This window comes from Pleurodeles waltl, chromosome 11, assembly GCF_031143425.1.
Source record: "Pleurodeles waltl isolate 20211129_DDA chromosome 11, aPleWal1.hap1.20221129, whole genome shotgun sequence".
Taxonomy (NCBI): Eukaryota; Metazoa; Chordata; class Amphibia; order Caudata; family Salamandridae; genus Pleurodeles; species Pleurodeles waltl.
This window is the reverse complement of record NC_090450.1, coordinates 710,999,432-711,018,153: the sequence shown is the minus strand read 5'-3', so window position 1 is coordinate 711,018,153 and position 18,722 is coordinate 710,999,432. Positions and strand designations below refer to the sequence as shown.

The 18,722-nt window shown below is 44.7% G+C and overlaps 2 protein-coding genes across 3 annotated transcripts in view; one reads left to right on the top strand and one right to left on the bottom strand.

Moving 5' to 3' along the window:
* USP39 (ubiquitin specific peptidase 39) overlaps window positions 1–16,682 on the top strand; it is a 108,739-nt gene extending 92,057 nt beyond the window's left edge. For both annotated transcript variants that reach the window (XM_069214348.1, XM_069214349.1), the window contains 6 exons: window positions 4,152–4,219; window positions 5,094–5,282; window positions 6,607–6,749; window positions 14,518–14,653; window positions 15,472–15,558; window positions 15,743–16,682. In XM_069214348.1, the coding sequence (XP_069070449.1) occupies window positions 4,152–4,219; window positions 5,094–5,282; window positions 6,607–6,749; window positions 14,518–14,653; window positions 15,472–15,558; window positions 15,743–15,790 (671 nt within the window). In that variant the 3' untranslated portion in view covers window positions 15,791–16,682. The remainder of the gene's footprint in view (window positions 1–4,151; window positions 4,220–5,093; window positions 5,283–6,606; window positions 6,750–14,517; window positions 14,654–15,471; window positions 15,559–15,742) is intronic.
* A 749-nt stretch (window positions 16,683–17,431) lies between these two features.
* Window positions 17,432–18,722, bottom strand: part of SFTPB (surfactant protein B) — a 106,807-nt gene continuing 105,516 nt past the window's right edge. Inside the window, exons 10-11 of the mRNA XM_069214350.1 lie at window positions 18,040–18,147; window positions 17,432–17,636 (exon numbers count right to left, since the gene is read on the bottom strand). Coding sequence (XP_069070451.1) covers window positions 17,601–17,636; window positions 18,040–18,147 — 144 coding nt within the window. The 3' untranslated portion in view covers window positions 17,432–17,600. The remainder of the gene's footprint in view (window positions 17,637–18,039; window positions 18,148–18,722) is intronic.

Here is an 18,722-nt window from a genome sequence, read left to right as displayed (position 1 = left end):
AAGCTACCTGGAAATGCATTAGTATTTTTTATAGATTGAGATGTGACCTCACAGTTTGTGAGGCTCTGGAAATGTGAGCCCAGATAATCAGGCAGTTGGTTGCCTCCGAGAGGTGTTGAGATGGGTGCCTACACCCCTGATTGGCAGATGATCAGGTCATGCAATGAGGTGGCTAGGATGTATTTGGACAGTGGCGGTTCCCAGTGTTCTTGTGTGTAGCTATACTGCTGCATTTTATTGGTTACCAACGTTTTCCAGACGGACGATTCAAGCATGTCAATCTATGATATCCATGCTGAAGGATTGCAGTTTGCTGGTAGGACACTTTTTTCTTATGAAGACGAGTGAGGATCAAATAAAGGTGCTTTTTAATTAAGTTTTGAACTTCAACTAAGATGAATACAGGTACATATCATGCATCAAGCGATTTTCAGTTCTTTCTCTTAAGTCTACGGACTGTGACGTATTTCCATCTTGTAGTATCCTAATCTGTGTCAACAAAACATTTTCTGGACCCATTTCTTTTTATCTCTTATCGATTTATTTTCTTTAAAGTGGTCTATTTTGTCAGCATCTCAGCTCACTCCCATTATTTTCTCATTGCTTCTTAGGTTTTCATGCATATTTCATCTGCAGTGGTCCAATCCATCCCTTTTCCATTGTTCAACTTAAGGGGGCTTGGGCTCAGCCAAAGTATTAGTACGCGTTGCTTGGCCAGAACAGTGCCCAAAAATGCCAAACTCATTTTCAGTTGTGAGGAATATATTCAACCGGCATTGTTTCATATTCTTTTTAGGTAGGGCATTTGTTGCTGCCCATAATTTGTCCATCACCTGTCCCTGGCTACTACCCTTCCGAGGTAGATGGTGTGATGCGAATGCTTTTTCTCCAGGCCATCAGTAAGAAGCCTACCCCATTTTCATTGTATCTGCCACCTTTGGATGTTTTATATGGATAATTTATAATTTATGTGGCCGTATGTAGATGGTGAAATGTACTTAATCAAAGCTTGCATTTAGTGATATGCACTTGACCTGTTCACATGCATTATTCCAATCTGGATGTCAAGAGTTCTGGGTGCCCCATCTAACATTTTTCCCTGGCACTGCTCGTATACGCGACTGGTATTATCTTAGTCAAACCAGTGTATTACATACTGTAACCGTCGTCTGTCACTGTAAAGAAGTTGATCTGGCAGGCCTAGCCTGCCTTTCAGTCAAGCGAAGTTCAGTGTTGCCCTTTTAGCTCTGCTACTTTTTTCCTGCCCAAACCAGAGAACTCATGAGTCCGTTTCTGAAAAATACTGAATGGTAGGGAACACACACAATTCTGTAGGCGGTAACAAATCTTGACAGGAAGACCATTTCATCAGAGATATTGCTGCCACTGCAGACAATGGCAATGCATTCCAGAATTCCATAGAGCTTCCAAGCCCTGTTGGCACCCTGTCCATATTGAGCATGTATTAAGCCTCATCATTTGTCACCTGGACTCCCAGGTATTTCAGACTCTTTAATCCTAGATCGGAAAGGATTGTATTGCTGCTTGTTTATGTCCACTAGTTGGGAAACATTTGGATTCACCCCAATTTGTTTTTAATCCACAAATTTCACTAAATCTGTCAAGTTCTGCTAGGAGGAGGGGGATCAAGCACACAGAGTCCCTCAAATATGTTGTCTGCACAAACCAAAACAAAGATTTGCTAACCCCACCCAAGGTAATCATTGTGCCATTGTCTATTCGAAGTCTACATGCCATGCACTCCATACCACTTGTAAATAGCATGGGTGGCAACGGACATTCCTGTTGTGTACCCTCCTCTGGTTTCCAGCAGTCTGAGATTCACTTGTCAATTTGCACCCCCATCATGGGTTCAGTATAAAGTAGTATGGCCCGTCCAGGGAAAACAGGTTCAAACTTAATTGTTTCGATAATGATTGAGGTGTACTCCCAGCACATTGTGTCAAGGGCATGTTCTATATCCAATGACACTAGGGCGAAGTCCACATCTGGGCCAGTCAGTTTTGTGAACACATGCGTTAGTTGTCTAAGATTGTACATGGCACTCTTTCACGATTGATCAAAAGTCTGATTGATCGCTGTGGTCAAGTGTAGTTATTGCTGTTGATATTCTTCCCCTAACGCTTTACTAATTAATTTTACATAAATGTTCAACATCCATAGTGGATGATACTACAACTTAGTAAGGCCCCGATCTGTTTTTGGGATTAAAGTAATGAAAACTCTTTGAGGGAGAGCAGAAGCCTTCCAGGTCACATGCCTCCTCAAAGGCCTTCAATAACATACCCATCCAAGATAGTACCGGATACAAATCTGCAGGCATACTGTCTGTTCTTGGAGTTTTGTTTTGTTATTTATTTTTACAGTCTTGAGAATGCTTCCTTAATTTCATCCTTTTTGAGGGAGACTTCCTACTGAGTTTGCTCTCTGTTCATGTGAAAGCCTTGGCATTCTAAACTAGGCTAAGTCAGTCAGTATGTCATTTTTTGAGATAGTGTCAATTTGCCTGTTTCCATTAGCCAGAGATTCCCTTCATTTCTCATTTATCCCTGTGGTAGAAATTATATTGGTCTCTCTTTTTTTTTTTTTTTTTTTTTTTTTCTCTCTCTCTCTCTCTCTCTCTCTCTCTCTCTCTCTCTCTCTCATATTTTTATTTTTTATCAACGAAGGCTAACATTCAAACTGACTAATCTACTTCCCTATACAATCATCATCCATGTTGCGTGTCAGTACATTTCTCATACTACATATTATGGTCGACAAATGCATCCTTCACCAAGTGGAGTAACTGCAAAAGTATTTAATGTAAAGCACTGTTTGACAGATAAGAATAAGTCAATGGAAGCAGATATGCCATGAAAGGTGGCGATTCAAAAGCCGTGTTCCCTTCTCCCTGGTGCATCTGCTTAGCCCACATCCCGGGGTACCAAGAACATAGGGAGCTAAATGAGATCGTTCTCTGTGTAGGGGTGCGGTTATGGCGAGGGGAGGGAATATGTGCCTTCCCAAATGATTTCAAGTTTTTTGGTTAATTTATTCACATTGGTCTAAGTTGGTTACGTCCCTGGTGGGCATGCACACATCCTCCATACTTTTAAAATATTGTATTTTCATAATAAATGAGATTTAGACACATTGTTGTGTCTGTGATATTTCTTGAAAGGCGAGGTAAGAAGAGCCCAGTTTATGGACTGACGAAACACACAGTGGATGCACTTTCTCATAGTCATGGTGTGTTTACAACCACACTAGTGCATTCCATGCTCCGGTTTGTCACCCAGTCCTATTGGCATGTGGCAAGTCCCACCACTGTGTGCCCTGCCTTATATGGACAGGGTATTTGTCCTGCGGCCCCCATGTGACCCAGGAATACTGCTGGATGATCAGCAACACTTACTGCAGTGGTTGGCAAAGTCAGGGGACTGCACAAAATGGCAGCAGATTCAGGGTGTTGCCCTGCAGCAGCCCAGCACCAGGTCCAGGCATGATTGTTCTTAGGATACTAGGTGAGGCATTAGCATTTCTTTATCTGGTGCAGTGTGAATGAAGCTTGTGGTGGGACTTCCTGTGCTGAATCGATTGATGTAATGTTTGCACGTGTGGATTTGTAGGCAGCATTTCTACTATCAGTTCTGTACGTAGTCTATGGTTGTATAGCAGAAGCTTGTAATGCTGCTGAATTTGATGTAATGTGAGTCAAAATGTATCATCTACTGTTGGAGCCTTTGCCATCTCAGTACAAATGTGCACTGCTATCATATTGTATCCATTTTGTGTGCACAAGGTCACTGTATCTCTGCAAGAAAGCTTGTGCTGTGCAGCCTTTACTATCTGTATGTGTGTGCGTGCATGTGTGTATGTGTTGCTTAGGGATAAGCAAATGCCAAATCTATTTTTCAGTGCTTGTTTTTATTGACTTGTATATTCTGGTCAATGTCAATTTCAATAGCCAAAACTGTTTGCCTTGTCAGTGCTTCTTTTTATTGAATTGTATATTCTGACCAATGTCTAGTTATGTGTTTTCAGATAGGGTTATACACTTCCGAGCAAAAAAGAGAGCAAGGGTTGCTTTTGGGACCAGTGTTTGTAAAAAATAACAGACTTTATTTTTATATATATATATTTTGCAGCAATTGTGACAGACGTGTTCCAGGGATCTATGCGGATATTTACTAAAAAGCTACCACATCCTGATTTGGTGAGTTAACCCAATCAGTCTGGTCTCCTTCAAAGCGTTCTACTCTTGCTCAGACATATTACCTTGTGACTAGAAAATGTCTACCACCTACGACTGTTATGTCTGGAGGGCTACTGAACACCACATCTCCAAAACCCCCTCGCACCTTTTACCACCTACTTACTCCTTTTAAAAATGTTTAGAGGGGCTCCACTCTACACGTTTGGTGGCCATGCATCAAGCAGAAACTTTTGGAAGGAGATTCTTAGTAGGAATAAGCAAATTAGTAGGTACCCTTTACAAGACACTGTGGTCTTACTGGGCCTCAGGATGACTAGCGAAAAGCATAACTGAAAGTACAATGACCGTGGCGATTCATTTAATAACAGCTACCAAGCAGTCAATTACAGCTGATGGGAATAAATCAGATCCTCCAATGCTAAGTAGATGGTATGCAAAATTTTGAAACATGATAGCTATGGGGAAAAAATAATGTATGATTAGAATGATCGGCAAAAATGCTTTAAACAGATTTGACAGCTTCTGATTGACCACTTGCTTGGCATTGAAATGTGCTCCACCAGACCATACGCGCAGAGAACTCTTGGCTTGAGACTATTGATAATGACTAAATGCAAATTTACTGAGGTCTCCGATATATACAGTAGGATTAAGACAGGTGGGGTGCCCTTACATACAGTCCACTGATTGACTCTCCGTGTTCACGTTGCAGACGAGGCAGGCGGGGGGTTGGCATGAGGAGGTGGAGAGAATGCCACAGTGCTATTTACTTCTGTGCGTCCCACATGACGATGTGCCCGAGTGGGTTAGGGGAAGAATGCCCCCTTTGCTGTTAATACCTTTCACCCTATTTCATGCCTCTTTTTCCGCTTAGCCAGCAGAGGAGAAGGAGCAGCTGCTCCTGAATGAAGAGTACCAAGAAAAGACTTTGGAGTCCACTTTCATGTACCTGATGCTTGACCTGCCAACAGCGCCTCTGTACAAGGATGAGAAGGAGCAGCTTATTATCCCCCAGGTGCCACTCTTCAGCATCCTAGCTAAGTTCAACGGGATCACTGAGAAGGTACGCTAGGGCCCCAGCGATAGTGATTCCATTGTGATCATTCCACGTATTAGAGATGTTTGCTAACGTACCATACAAAAAGGAATAGGAAAGGGGAGGTGCAGGCAGGATATGAAATGGCCTCAGAGGGGACTTCAGATAGCATGACTCGCATGCAAACCACCAGAATGAGTTAGAGCTTTAGTATAGATCTCCATTTCTTAATTACTTGGTTCTGTGACCAGGCCTCCAAAGTGTTTGCTTGTATAATTAACAGAAATGTGAGCTGCCTGACTAGATCATTATATTTGGCAATTTTTGCTGGCTTTGCAAGAGCTGTATGGATAACTACCTATAATAGTGTTTGGAGTAAATGGTGACATGTCCATCTTCTCAGAGCTTGCTTATAGCAAGGTGAGATGGCAGAAATATTTAGAAAGACTGCATAGCCCACCAAATTGAACTAGCAATGGGTTTGTTTAGAGATGCTCAGCGTGTATCAGACCTTGAGTTTAAGAAAGTAGCACACAGAAAGTATCCTCTCCTGATGTCTTCTGTTAGCATAATCTACTTGAACAAATATTGATCTAGGAGGATCTGGCAGGTACTGCTGGCACTTTGGTTTCAGCAGTCGTCGACCTGACACTTTCTCTCTTCATTTCTGAAAGCATTTTTTAAAGCTGCTTCTAGTCATTAAGATGGTGGTCTCTGAATTAGCATTTCATTATTAATTTTACTTTCCACCATGACTTTCTTGCACAGCTGCATTTATAAATGATTGTCGATTCGTTCTGTTATTCAATTATGGTTAGTAATTTCTAATTTGTCCATTTAGTTATGGTTGTTAGAGTTTTCTAATGAGTCGATCAACTATAAACCAGTGATTGTTCTTTGATACTGGGTTTTCAAAAGACGTCATGTGGCAATGGTTTTCTTGTGTCTCTTTAGTCTGTACCATCTATTCTGTGCAATCTTTGTATATCAATGTTTGCTGCTATATTAGCTTTGTGTATTTGTTCATAGACGGTTGTTGGTGGCTGGTTTAGCAGTTTTTTTTTTTTTATTAATTGTTTACGAGGGGTTTCTTTTCTGTAGGCCTGTAAACCGATGGTGTTTAATGATTGTCTATTTTCATTGGATACCATTGTTTTTTTTGCTTCTGTGTTCACTTCTTGATCATTCGTGTCTCTTGTGTCGTTTTTTAAGTAACTGATTTTTGTTTATTAATAGTTGTCGATGGTCTTTCTTTTGTTTTTATTAATGGTCGACAGTGTCTCAAGTTTTAGTGTTTCAGTGGTTCATCCTGTAATAGTAGTGCTTTGTAACCTGTGACTTTTGTATCCAGGAGTATAAAACCTATAAGGAGAATTTTCTGAAGCGCTTTCAGCTGACCAAGTTACCGCCTTACCTCATCTTCTGCATTAAACGTTTCACCAAAAACAACTTTTTTGTGGAGAAGAACCCAACAATTGTCAACTTCCCAATCACGTAAGTACATCACACCATTTTCAAGTATGCAAGTACCTCTTCCATGATTTCCATCTTCATCGCAAGTGCCTGTCACCATTCTCAAGGTCATTATGAGTACCTCCCTCTGTCCTCCCCTTCGTCGTGGAATGCCCCCAACATTGGACTTAATTTTGGACTTGCAAGGAAGCTTTTGGTCTCACTTTCTTATTATTCGCCAAGATAGTCCATTCCCCTTTCTCTGTATCTGCCCTTTGAATCATGTGGTCATCTTACAGTATTGAGTGAGGCTTCAATTTTTGGGGGTGCCATTGATTTTACTTTCTGTCCACCACTTTTATGGGCCATAGCATTGATGTGAGATTGGTTGGTTATAGCCTCTCTAAGCTTCTTGTTTTTACTTGATCAAGATCGAGGCAGGCCTTATTTTCTTCATACTATACACTTTCAGAGTATGAAGTGAATTTGAAGTGATTGAGTCCTTTAGAAGCTTCTCCTGGTTGCCACTGCCTCCCTGATCTGTATACTGCCTTCGGGCCCATCACATGGAGGCGATGGGACAGGAAATGCGTAGCTCTTTAGTCCTAAATGTAAGCCAAGTATGTTGAATGCAAACACCCTTATCTGACAGACATCTAGTTGCAGATTTCTTACCTTAGAATTTCCCCTAGGCGTCAGTCTGGATCTGGAGATTTTTCTCGAGCAGTACCCCTGCGTGCTGTTATGTGTCATCAGTTGGCTCTGTGTCCTTCATTTGCATCGTCTGCGCCAGATATGATGTTGGGGGTCCTGTAAAGGGGCCACCCCGGAGCGCTAACGTCCGTTCTGTTCTTTCCACACCAGCCAGGGCTGACCCAAAGAAAGGGCTACCCCTCAGTCATTCTTTTGACTTGTCTGTTTTAACTTTTTGTCAAAGTTTTTCGAGTTGTTTAACTCCTGGTGCATCGAGGGATGTCTTCGAGGAAGAGCGGTTTCAGGCCCTGCGTGTCATGTCATTGGACGATGTCCACGACGGATCCGCTCCTCATGTGCTTTTTGTTCCTGGAGCGAGACCTTGACCCGCAGTTGTGCTCGGAGTGCCAGGCCATGCATCTGAAGGTTTTGAGGGAGCGGTCCCTGAAACTGATGGTAGCCGGGCACTTGACCCCGCAAGTCTCGGTCGAGAGGAAGGTCTCTGGATTGGTGAAAGAGCCCCCCCACTCATTGTCATCCCACTCCAAGTCCTCGGTACGATTGGGTAAGTCCAGGCATAAGAAGTAGTCGAAGATGGCAAAACATTATTCAACTTCACCTCGTCCGTTGGTTGACAAAATGAGGGAGTCGGAGTGTCGTTGATCCAGGCCTCCCTCAGCAGAGCTTGCGTGTGGGCTGACTCCATGCTTCCCCGAGTTTCCTGGAGCCAGAGCGACCCCTGCCCAACTTAGAGTTCTTTGATGCCATGTGCCTCATTTTTGGGCAGTCCAACAGCACTGGCGTGCCTTTGGGCCCTGCAGAGTCGGAAGGGGCCCCTTCCGGTTCTGCACTGGCAGCTTTGCCCTTGGCTCCGAGGGGCACCCAGGGATCCATGCTTGGATCCAGAACGGTATTGGTCATACCGCCTTGACCTTCCCGGATGCTCCCTGCAGCGTCCATGCCCCTGGGCGGTGCCGATCCTATCTTCATTGCCAACTCTGACACAGAGCCGGATGGGCGACGTGCGACACTGACACCGACAGGAGCCTTGCCCCCTATATCAGATCCTGAGCCTTGTTTCTATGAGCTAGGTTACGGTGAGGAATGGAAGGGGGTGCTGGACCATTTGGAATACCAGTTCCAAGAATCTATGGACTGCGTACAGACTTACATGAAGCCAGTTGTCTGGATACCTCCCCAGATACTGGCATGCTTTCTCCTCATACGGCTATGGAAGAGGGAGTATCATATTCTATGGTGGTGAGAAGAATGGCAGAGATCGTGGACCTTGAGTTGCCTTTGCTGACAGTTAGGACTTACCTCCTGCTTCAACCTGGAGCTTCATCCTGCGAACCTTGTTCTCCTTCAATGCAGCTCTTACGGATGTCCTACTGGGTACCTGGTCCAAAACCAGCACAGGGGCTCCTGTGGACAGGACAATTGTGTGCTATCACCCTGCTCCGGGTGACCCACATTTCCTTATGCAGCACCCCATCCCTGAGAGCTTGGTCATCCAAGCCTCTTAACTTCCATGGTGCATTCCCTTCCGCATCCCCCAATAGGGAATCCAAGAGGCTGGACCCACTTGGGAAGAAGATGTTTTCGTCCACCAGCCTGGCATTGCGGTCAGCGAACACTGCATGCCTTTTTGTCCGTTATTCCCATACGCTGTGGGATACAGTTGCACAAACACTGCCACAGGTCCTGGAGGAGGCCTGGGCTGTACTTTCCCAAGCAGTTACTGACTGGAGAGACTGGACACAACTGACTCACTGGGCAGAGTGGCTGCATCGACAGTGGCCCTGAGGTGCCACGCCTGTCCGATAGTCTGGCTTTTCGTGGGATGTCCAGGCCAACGTTATGGATATGCCCTTTGATGGCAACTGTCTCTTTGGAGAAAAAGCAGACTCTGCGCTCTAGTGCTTTAAGGATTCTGGTGCTACGGCCAGGTCATTGGGCCTCGCAGAGGCCCCTTGTCCCCCTTAGTATGTTTTCGCCCCTTTCGTGGCTACAGAAGGGGCACCCAGCCACATCTGTTCCGATCCAGCTACTGTGCTGCACATGCTGCATAGTCTCTGTGTGACCAGGGACGTGGCTCAAACTGCCCTTGTGGATCAAGCAACCAGCCGCCCGTCCATTCCACCCCTTCCCCCGCAGCTACCTCCAAACCTACCAGTCGGAGGCAGGATCCGCCATCATCTGCTCCTCTGGCAATCGATCATCTCAGACAGGTGGGTTTTGTGTATAGTCCAAAGGGGCTACTCTCTCCCCTTCAAGACTTCCCCTCTAGCCATGCCACAATCCTACGATTGAATAACAGAGGATCACCTGGCACTTCTCTGTGAGGAAGTTATGGCTCTATTGGCCAAGGGGGCCATTGAGAAGGTTCCTGTACCAGAAGTAGGTCGTGGTTGCTATTCCCGCTACTTTCTTGTGCCCAAAAAGGACAAGGGCCTCCGCCCTCTTAGATCTTAGGTTCCTCAATTTCTTCCTCGGGAAGGAGAAGTTCAAAATGCTCACTCTGGCTCAGGTTCTAACCGTCCTGGACCCAGGAGACTGGATGGCAGCGTTGCATTTGCAGGATGTTTATTTCCGTATTCCCGTCCAGCCTTCCCACAGACCTTACTTGTGGTTCCCGGTGGGCCATGAGCACTTTCAGTTCACTTTGCTCCCCTTTGTCCTTACCTGGGCCCCTCAGGTGTTCACAAAGGTGATGGCGGTGGTAGCAGCTCATCTACACAGGTAAGGGATTTCCGTCTTCCCCCTACCTTGATGACTGGCTGTTAAAGGCTGGCTCTCCTCAGGCTCTCATCTCCCACCTCCAGATTACGGCAGACCACCTGCATTTTCTGGGGTCCACTAATAAAAAGTGCCGAAGCCAAACCTGACTCCCTATCAGATGTTCCCTTTCAGCGGAGCTGTTCTGGACACAGTACAGTTTTGGGCTTATCCTCCTGAGCGGATAGTTCTGGATATTCAGGCTATGATAACGATGTTTCAGGCTCTATTCTGGATTTCACTGAGAATGACACTGAGGCTGCTAGGCCTCATGATCTCCTGCATTCGGCTAGTGACCCATGCCAGCTGGCATTTGCGGGCTCTGTAGTTCCAGTGGGCTCAGCATCAGAGGAATCTCTCAGACATGGTTCAGATCTTGGACGGAACTGCACTAGATCTGCATAGGTAGTTATCGAACCACAATTAGGTCAGAGGCAGATCCCTCTCCCTTACCCTACAAGATCTGACAGTAGTGACAGGTGCATCACTCCTTGGCTGAGGCAGCCATCTGGGAAAGGTGGAAATCGGAGGCATCTGGTCTCTGGCAGATTCAGGACTCTACATCAACTTTTTGGCGCTCTGTGCAATCTGACTAACATTTAAAGCATTTCTTCCCATCTTTCAAGAAAAAGGTAGTGCAAGTGTTCATGGACAACACCACTGCCACGTGGTACTGCAACAAGCAAGGCGGGGTAGGGTCGTGGACCCATTGTCAGGAGCCTCTGCACGTGGATGGTACAACAAGACATTTCCCTGGTGGTTCAACACCTGGTGGGCTCTCTAAATGCCAGAGCAGATGAACTCGGCCAACAATGCTGAGTCGATCAAGAATGACGTCTCCATTCGGAGGTGAGACATGGTCTCTTTCACCAGTGTGGAGAGTCTTGGTTAGATCTGTTCACCTTCACGGTGAACATGCAATGACAGCAGTATTGCGTGTTGGAGTTTCCAAGGTGGCAATTGCTCGGCGATGTCTTTAATCTTGAGTAGAACTCGGGCCTTCTGTACGCCTTTCCACCCACACCACTTCTGCCCACATTTCTCGAGAAGAGCAAGAACAACCAGGCCCAAGTAATCCTTGTGACTCTGGGCTGGGCACAAAGAGTCTGGTATCCTGAGCATGGCCCTCGATCCTCTGATCAGACTGCCCCTTCGGAGGATCTTCTGTTGCAGCAGCAGGGGCGGGTCCTCAACCCGAACCTGCCCAGTCTCTGCCTTCTTGTGTGGAGATTGCGCTGTGACAATTGACAGCTTTTGACCTTCTTTCTGAAGGCTGTAATGTTATCTTGGCAACCAGGCATCCCTCTACCAAAATGATATACGCCTGTTGTTGGAAATAAATTGTGGCATGATGCACAGACAAGTATGTTGACCCCTTTTCTGTTCCTCTCTCTGAGGTCCTATTGTTTATTCTCTCTCGGGACCATTGTGTATCCTCTCTCTGCCCCCCCAGGGCTCTGCTATGGACACACTCAAAGGTTATCTGTTTGCCTTATCTGCTTTTTTGCGGTTGCCTGATAAACCTCCTCCTTTAAATCTTCTGTTGTAAATAGGTTCCTTAAAGGCCTTAATCGTATGTTTCCTCATCTCCGTTCATTATGTCCCAATGGAATTTGAATTTAGTTTTGACATTTCTGTTGTGCACTCCTTTCGAGCCTCTCTGTAATTGTCCTCTCCGGCTTCTCACCTTGAAAATAGCCTTCCTTGTGGCCATGCAGGATGAGTGAGCAGCAAGCATTGTCATCTAAGCTACCCTGCCTTTCCAGGTTTCATGACAAAGTAGTGCTTTGCACCCAGGCCTCTTTTCTGCCAAAAGTGATTACGCCCTTCCACCCTGACTACTTTTTATGCACCCCCGTATCTTTCTAAGGGAGAGGAGAGACTCCACCGCCTGGACCCAAAAAGAGTGTTTGCGTTCTACCTTGATCGTACTAAAGAGTGGGTGGATGATCAGCTCTGTTGGTTAGGTGGGTGCAAAGAAAGGTTGGGCAGTGCAGAAGTGAACCATCTCCAGATGGGTCATAGTCTGCATTAAAATGTGCTACGCACTGGCTAAGAAGCAACCCCCTGAGGGTTTGCACACTCATTCTACCCGAGCTATAGTGGCAACCACTGTGTTAGCACGCGGAGTTCCAGTCCGTGACAACTGTCAGGCAGCAGCGTGGGCATCACTGCACACGTTTACCAAACACTACTGTCTGGACAGTCAGGTCTGTAGGGACGGGCACTTTGCCAGTTTAGTCCTGGAGGGCTTTCTAATATGATCTTAGATCGCAGACCCATCTCCAGGGATGATGATACTTGGGTATCTATTCTAAGGTGAGGAATCTGCAAATAGATGTTGCTATCAGATGGGCAAGTTACTTACCTTCGGTAACATGTTGTCTGGTAGAGACAATATCTAGTTGCAGATTCCTTACCGACCCAGCCATCCTCCCCACTCTGCAAACTGATTTCTAGGGACAGGGACTCCCTTTCGCGGCCCTAGTTTTGATGCACCAGTGGTCAGTGTTCGTCATGGCTCTGCGCTTCTGCCGTGGAAAGTCATGTAAAGAAACTGACATCAGCACGCAAGGGTGGCACCTATATAGGACCTGCAATGTCATGTCAGGTGCTGCTGCCGACAGATGAGCTGATTGACCGCACATTATAGCGCGCAGGGTAACAGCTTGAGAAAAATCTCCGCATCCAGACTGACGCCTGGGGAAATTCTAAGGTAAGGAATCTGCAACTAGAATTGGTGCCTCAGATAAGGCTTTACCGAAGGTAAGTAACTTGTCCTTTCTTCAATTTATATCCACTGTCAAATGAGAGGAGGTATAAGCTTTTTGTTCTGGTGTCCTAAAGAGTGGCCCACATGATACTGGTGCTAGGCGCACCCATGGATAAGTTTCTGGTCGGAATATGAAGACTCCATGTCAGTGTTCTTAAGCTCTGAGTGTTAATCCTTTCTGCACTCACATAAGGGAATTTTTGATCTTTTCCTCCCTGATGAGAGTACCACTTGTATTACCTGTTTTAGCAGGAGAATGTTAACCCTCACCCCTCTTGGTCCCCCACCCTCCCCACACACAATATCTCTGAAGAAGCAAAAGATTGTGACACGGACACTCTGACATGGCCCATCTTTGACAGTCACATTCTGGGAAAAACTGATGTCCTGGCACTCCCTTTCTACTTTGACGGGGAAGGCTGTCACAAATGGAAAATGAAGCTCTTGTGTGTGAGGGGTGCCACAGATTGTCAGCTTTGCAAAAATGGAGAATGAAAAAAACTATTTTTTAATTCAGGAGGTACATTGATCAAACTGTGACATTCTGGAGTTTTTCCAGATTTCTTCCACACTGGTTGAAAGGAAATTACATACACTTGATGGGAAGAGGGTGCTTATTAATGTCTACAGAGGGGGTTATGAAGTTCATTTACTCTCAGCAGTAAATATTTGGCAGACTGGTTTTTCAACCTGACTGCTGTAAACATGATTTATCAAACCAGTTTCAAATCTTGTTATATTTCTCATTTGTACTTGGTCAGATTTACGTTTGCCGAAATCTATGTTGCAAAGTCACTAGAGCTCACCTACCTGCACTGGTGAGCTACAACAAAAAAGGATTCATGCTAATCTTGTTTGTGAATTTCTTCCATAGTCCTTGTTTCTTCAGAGCGCACACTCGCAAAGCTTCGAGTAACGATTTAACATTCATAATTTTCCATTCACCTTACTTGCCCAGTAACATTTCACACAAACATAGATGTTTTTATACCAGTGCTAGGACCTGCTGGTGAAATAATAGCTATTGGACAATCTTAGTCTACTAAAAAATAACTTTTTGATCAACAGCTAGATTCTTAGTGTAAATACTGTGGTAGAAATTGCAAATAGTGGCAGTACCATTCGCAAGTACTACTCGCATACGTCCTAACTTTCATCATCTTGTATTACTTGCTCGGTCTTCTCCGTCCACAAGTATCACCCCGCAGCCCTCCCATTTAACTGTGAGCTTCGTTTTCAAACTTGTGTGCTTCTGCTGTTAAATTTGTACACCTCACGCCTGCCTTCGTTTTCCTGAGTAGGGAACTATTTGCACTTGACATATTTTCCTTTTGTGACCTTAAGCCACAAAGTGTCAGAATTTCTCACATGTCACTGTATAACCATAGTCCTGGGGCGGCCAAGGGAGTTGTCTGTGACTCTGCTCGAAAGTGCCCTTGAGGCAAGGTTGTGTCTTCTATTAGAGGAAATATAAAGGGTTCAGCTCAGTTGGTCTGCTTCATCCACCAGTCTGGTTGTCCTCTCATGCCTTATTAATGTCTTCCTTACCTATTGTTTCTGCTGTAGGAATGTGGATCTGCGAGAGTACCTGTCAGAGGAGGCACAGACTTTGCACAAGCACACCACATACGATCTGATCGCCAACATAGTGCACGATGGAAAACCAAATGAGGGAGCCTACCGCATACATGTGCTGCATCACGTATGTATTTGCCTTGAGCTTGGGAAGCTGCCGGTTCATGTCTTAGTTATGTCTTCAGAGTCAGAATGGCCTTTTTCAATACATCTGTCTTTGCATTAAGACACTGCAAGATAAGTTCTCTACTGCATGTTCTGCGCCTGTGATTTGGCTCCGAGAAGTGGCTATTTGTGCAGAACATTGAAAATTGAGGGGTAAATTATTGGTTCAAGTGTGAAAGATACTGCCATTGCTGCCAAAGAAGATAAATGTGTAGCCCAGCTGACTTAATGGCCATGATGCTTGTACTTTGTCATTGCCTGGTGTCTTAATGGTAATAGTGTTGGCTCATGATACTTGACTGCACAATGATACTTGCCTACACAATACCTTCTGAACAGACATGTTTTGAGACGCCATTGTTGAGGAGTTTTGCAAACCAAACACCTACACCCAAAAAGGTTACCCCTGCTGAGAGTTCAGTGACCGAGTTATCAAACAAGTAGAGCTCCCCCAGCACTATAGGTGATTTTCCCAGAAAGGCACCATTGATTAGTATGGAATACTCTCCTCTCATCCATTGCTGTAATCTCTGCAGATCAGTATTGGCTAAAATGCTTGCATTGTCATAAGTGTTCCTTTGCCACATCCTGTACATTTGTATTTATTATTTTAACAACTTTGCCTTGGCCTTCAGTGCTGCTCATTGCCCTGTAATCCAGATGGGAAACACTTGCCCTGAATTTGTTTACTGCTACCTCTTACCACAACTCCACTCCCTTGCAGCTTATTCGGTGGTACGCTAATGATTTCAGCCTCTCCTGTCTGTGCTCTCTTTTTAGGGGACAGGCAAGTGGTACGAACTTCAGGACCTGCAGGTGACTGACATCCTACCGCAGATGATCACACTGTCAGAAGCATACATACAGGTAACGCCGGAGACAGATGGATGTTCTACTACTTGTATACTTGTTTCTCTCCCCCATCCTTCTCCCAAATACTTGAGCTGGTTTTTCATGACAAGTTAAAAAAAAAAAAAATGTTTTATGCACTCCCTTGCAGCCCACTTCAAATTTATAAAAAAAAATTGTAAATTTTATTTTTACTTTCCAGATCTGGAAGAGACGAGAAGATAATGAAACCAACCAGCAAGGGGCATGATCACAACCATTGATTTGATGAGACAATCCTCTCAAAGGCCCTCTGCTGGGTTCGAGTCTCGTTTGGTTAGCTTTTGCTACAACCCAAACGGTATATTCTTCTCCTACCTAAAGCCTTCGATGGTCAACAGTGTGGAATATGGTTGATGGAGAATAAAGCCACACAGGACATGCCACAAATGGTGTGTTCCTCATCCTCTCCGAAGTCCAGGAACAGAGCTCTTTCTCTCTACAGTGACCACCTTGTTCCTAGCAATGTTTCAAGATTCTGTTTAATCTCAGGCTTAGATTTTTCCTCATCACGAAATTGCACTCTGGCACACCAGGAACATTGGCCTACATAAAATTCCAGGCCGTACTATCGAGTTGAGATTTCACAGCCCCACCTGGTTGAATATTTTTGAAAAGTGCAATCTACAACACTTGGAAATACTACTTCTGTCATCAAGATGAGATTTCTGCGTACGAACAGTAAGGCCTCACTTAAAAACCAAGGTGATCCTTTCTTCTAATACAGTTCTGCAGCAAGTGTGAGCCTACATTTCTGCCAACAGACTGCTTTGCCGCCTCACACACTCGTTTTGTCAAATTGTATTTGACGTCCCACCATGTTGAGCTCTCCCTAGTCATTCAGTTGTCTTTTAGTCAGACTTGGCATTTATCAGGTTTCAAAGGAAGCCTGAAAGAAGCATTCTTTGCTGCACAGACAGGGAGAGTAAGAGGAACTCTCCACTTCCCTTAACCAATTTATCATTTGTGTCTGAATGTTCCCACTTTTTCCTGGCACTAACCGCAGTGTGAGATTCACAAGTAACAGCTGACTTTGAATATTAACAGGAGATGCTTGTTGGGAAAATAGTAAATATTTTTTACTGTTACGTACATTTTAAAAATGTATTATCTGTGGTGTTTTAACTTTTTGTAAAATCTTTATTTGAATATGACAGGGTGTTGTGTGTTTGAGTTGAAGAGATCCTTGAGTGGGTGATTTTGGGATTGGTGCCTGATACTTGTCACCTGTCTCCAGGTGTGTGTGTACCCCTCTGACTACTTTAAAATGCCCATGATAACCTAACGTTAAAAAATGCTAGTTGGTATTCCTGTTACTGTGTGAAGTTCATGTCTGCAGCACGTATGATTTCCGTAAAACTGTTACCAACTTATAAAATCTAAGTGAGGGCACAGATGAGTGTTGGTTATAAGCAAATGTATTTTTATTTTTGTATTTTTAAAAGGCTAGATGACAGATGAAATTGTCTGATAAGCTTTCCTACGCTTTTGCTTCTCGAGGATGGTTGAAAAAAGAATGTTTCCAAGCGTGTTTATCACATAATGCAAAGTGGGCCGCTTATGGCAGAAGGATCTATATGAGAATAACAGAATCATTTGAAGGTGGAGAGGAGAGTTCGTGAATATTGTATAATGAAAGACAAAAAAAGCATTTTCAGTTCGCTCAGTTTTTCCAATTTTAAAGCAGAATATTCCAATTCCCTAATAATCTGGGTTTACTGGTGTACTGTTAATTTAAAATTTGATTATTTATAGTGTTAAAAAACATATTTAGGAACTATTCAGATTTTTTGTTGTTGTTTGTTCACTGGCACCTGCAGCAGGTCTGCGTTTATTTTTAAACAGTTTCTCAAAGCCCTGACCAGGCAAAAACGCTTACGAATTTCATGACAAGTGATTAGGTTGCAATTCTGTTGCAGATAGAAGTGGATCATTCCAGCAGTGTAGATTTTCAGTCTTCTGATCTAGGTGCTTGAAGGGGCTCTCTCGTTCTTCTTCATCCACCAAGGAAGTGAGCGCTGTTACCCCCACACCTTAAACTTGCAGTAGTTCACAGCCTGAAATGCGACAAAAATGGTTGAGGGACTTCTAAAGAGATGGATCGAGCAAGTTGAGCAATCGGGAAGAGTTGAGCATTTTCCAGAAGGTCCCCCCACCCAGAGACACCGCCCATCCTGGCTAGGCCCACAGACTATGCCTCCCTGGTACCTCTCTGCCCCCATGGCGGACAAGCTCTAAAGGCCCACAGACATCCTTTCATGTGTACACGTACACCAACTGCACCAAGTGCATATTTTCACGGGAAGTCTCTGCCTGTCTTCCAGGCACACAGTCTCCTCCAGAAGTACTGTTTCTCCTAGACTGCAGGCTCCACCTCGCCTGCAGATCTTCAGCCACTCCTATTCCCCTACGGGTAGCAGTTCTGTAGAAGCTTCCTTTTCTTGCCATGCTGGTTCTTACCTTACACTCGATGGCATTGGCCATGCTCAGGCACCAATATGCTGGTCCAAGGTCACAGCCTAATGGTCCTGCCTGGACTTGTTCCACTGCGGCACAGTCACCGATCTCCTGTAGAGGGAAGCCCAGAAAGGATCAGCAATTTGCCCACTCGCAACCAGACTATTTACTATGATTGTTCCATAGTGGAATGATAACCCATGACTTTTAATATCTGCTAGGCTTACAACCATCAGTCTGTGCTCAGCTGGTCTTTCAGAGGCATCGGCCGGACTGTCCTGTCCTCGCTAAATCTCATGATCACTTTGTATCGGCCGGTCTGCTGCTAACATAAATTGAAAGAACTGTCAGTGAACCTAAAGGTGACACACTACTTATAATGGGTAATAATTACTACTCAGTGAAGAGTAAAAGGTTAATTACATATACTGTGGCTGGTGAGCTAGCTAAGACGCTATATACAGTCAATACCAGCCGTAGTTCACAGGGTACCCAGATGCACGGTATAAACAAATATTTGGTGAAGTACACATGGTACCCTGGTTCATGGGGGATGAAGGAGGCCCAGGTGCAAGTCACAGAGACCAAATCAGTATGGTATGCAAGAGGTAACCAGGCGTGGGTTAGACAGTTAGCAGGACAACACAAAGCAAGGCAAACTGACCACAAATGGTATCAAAGTGATA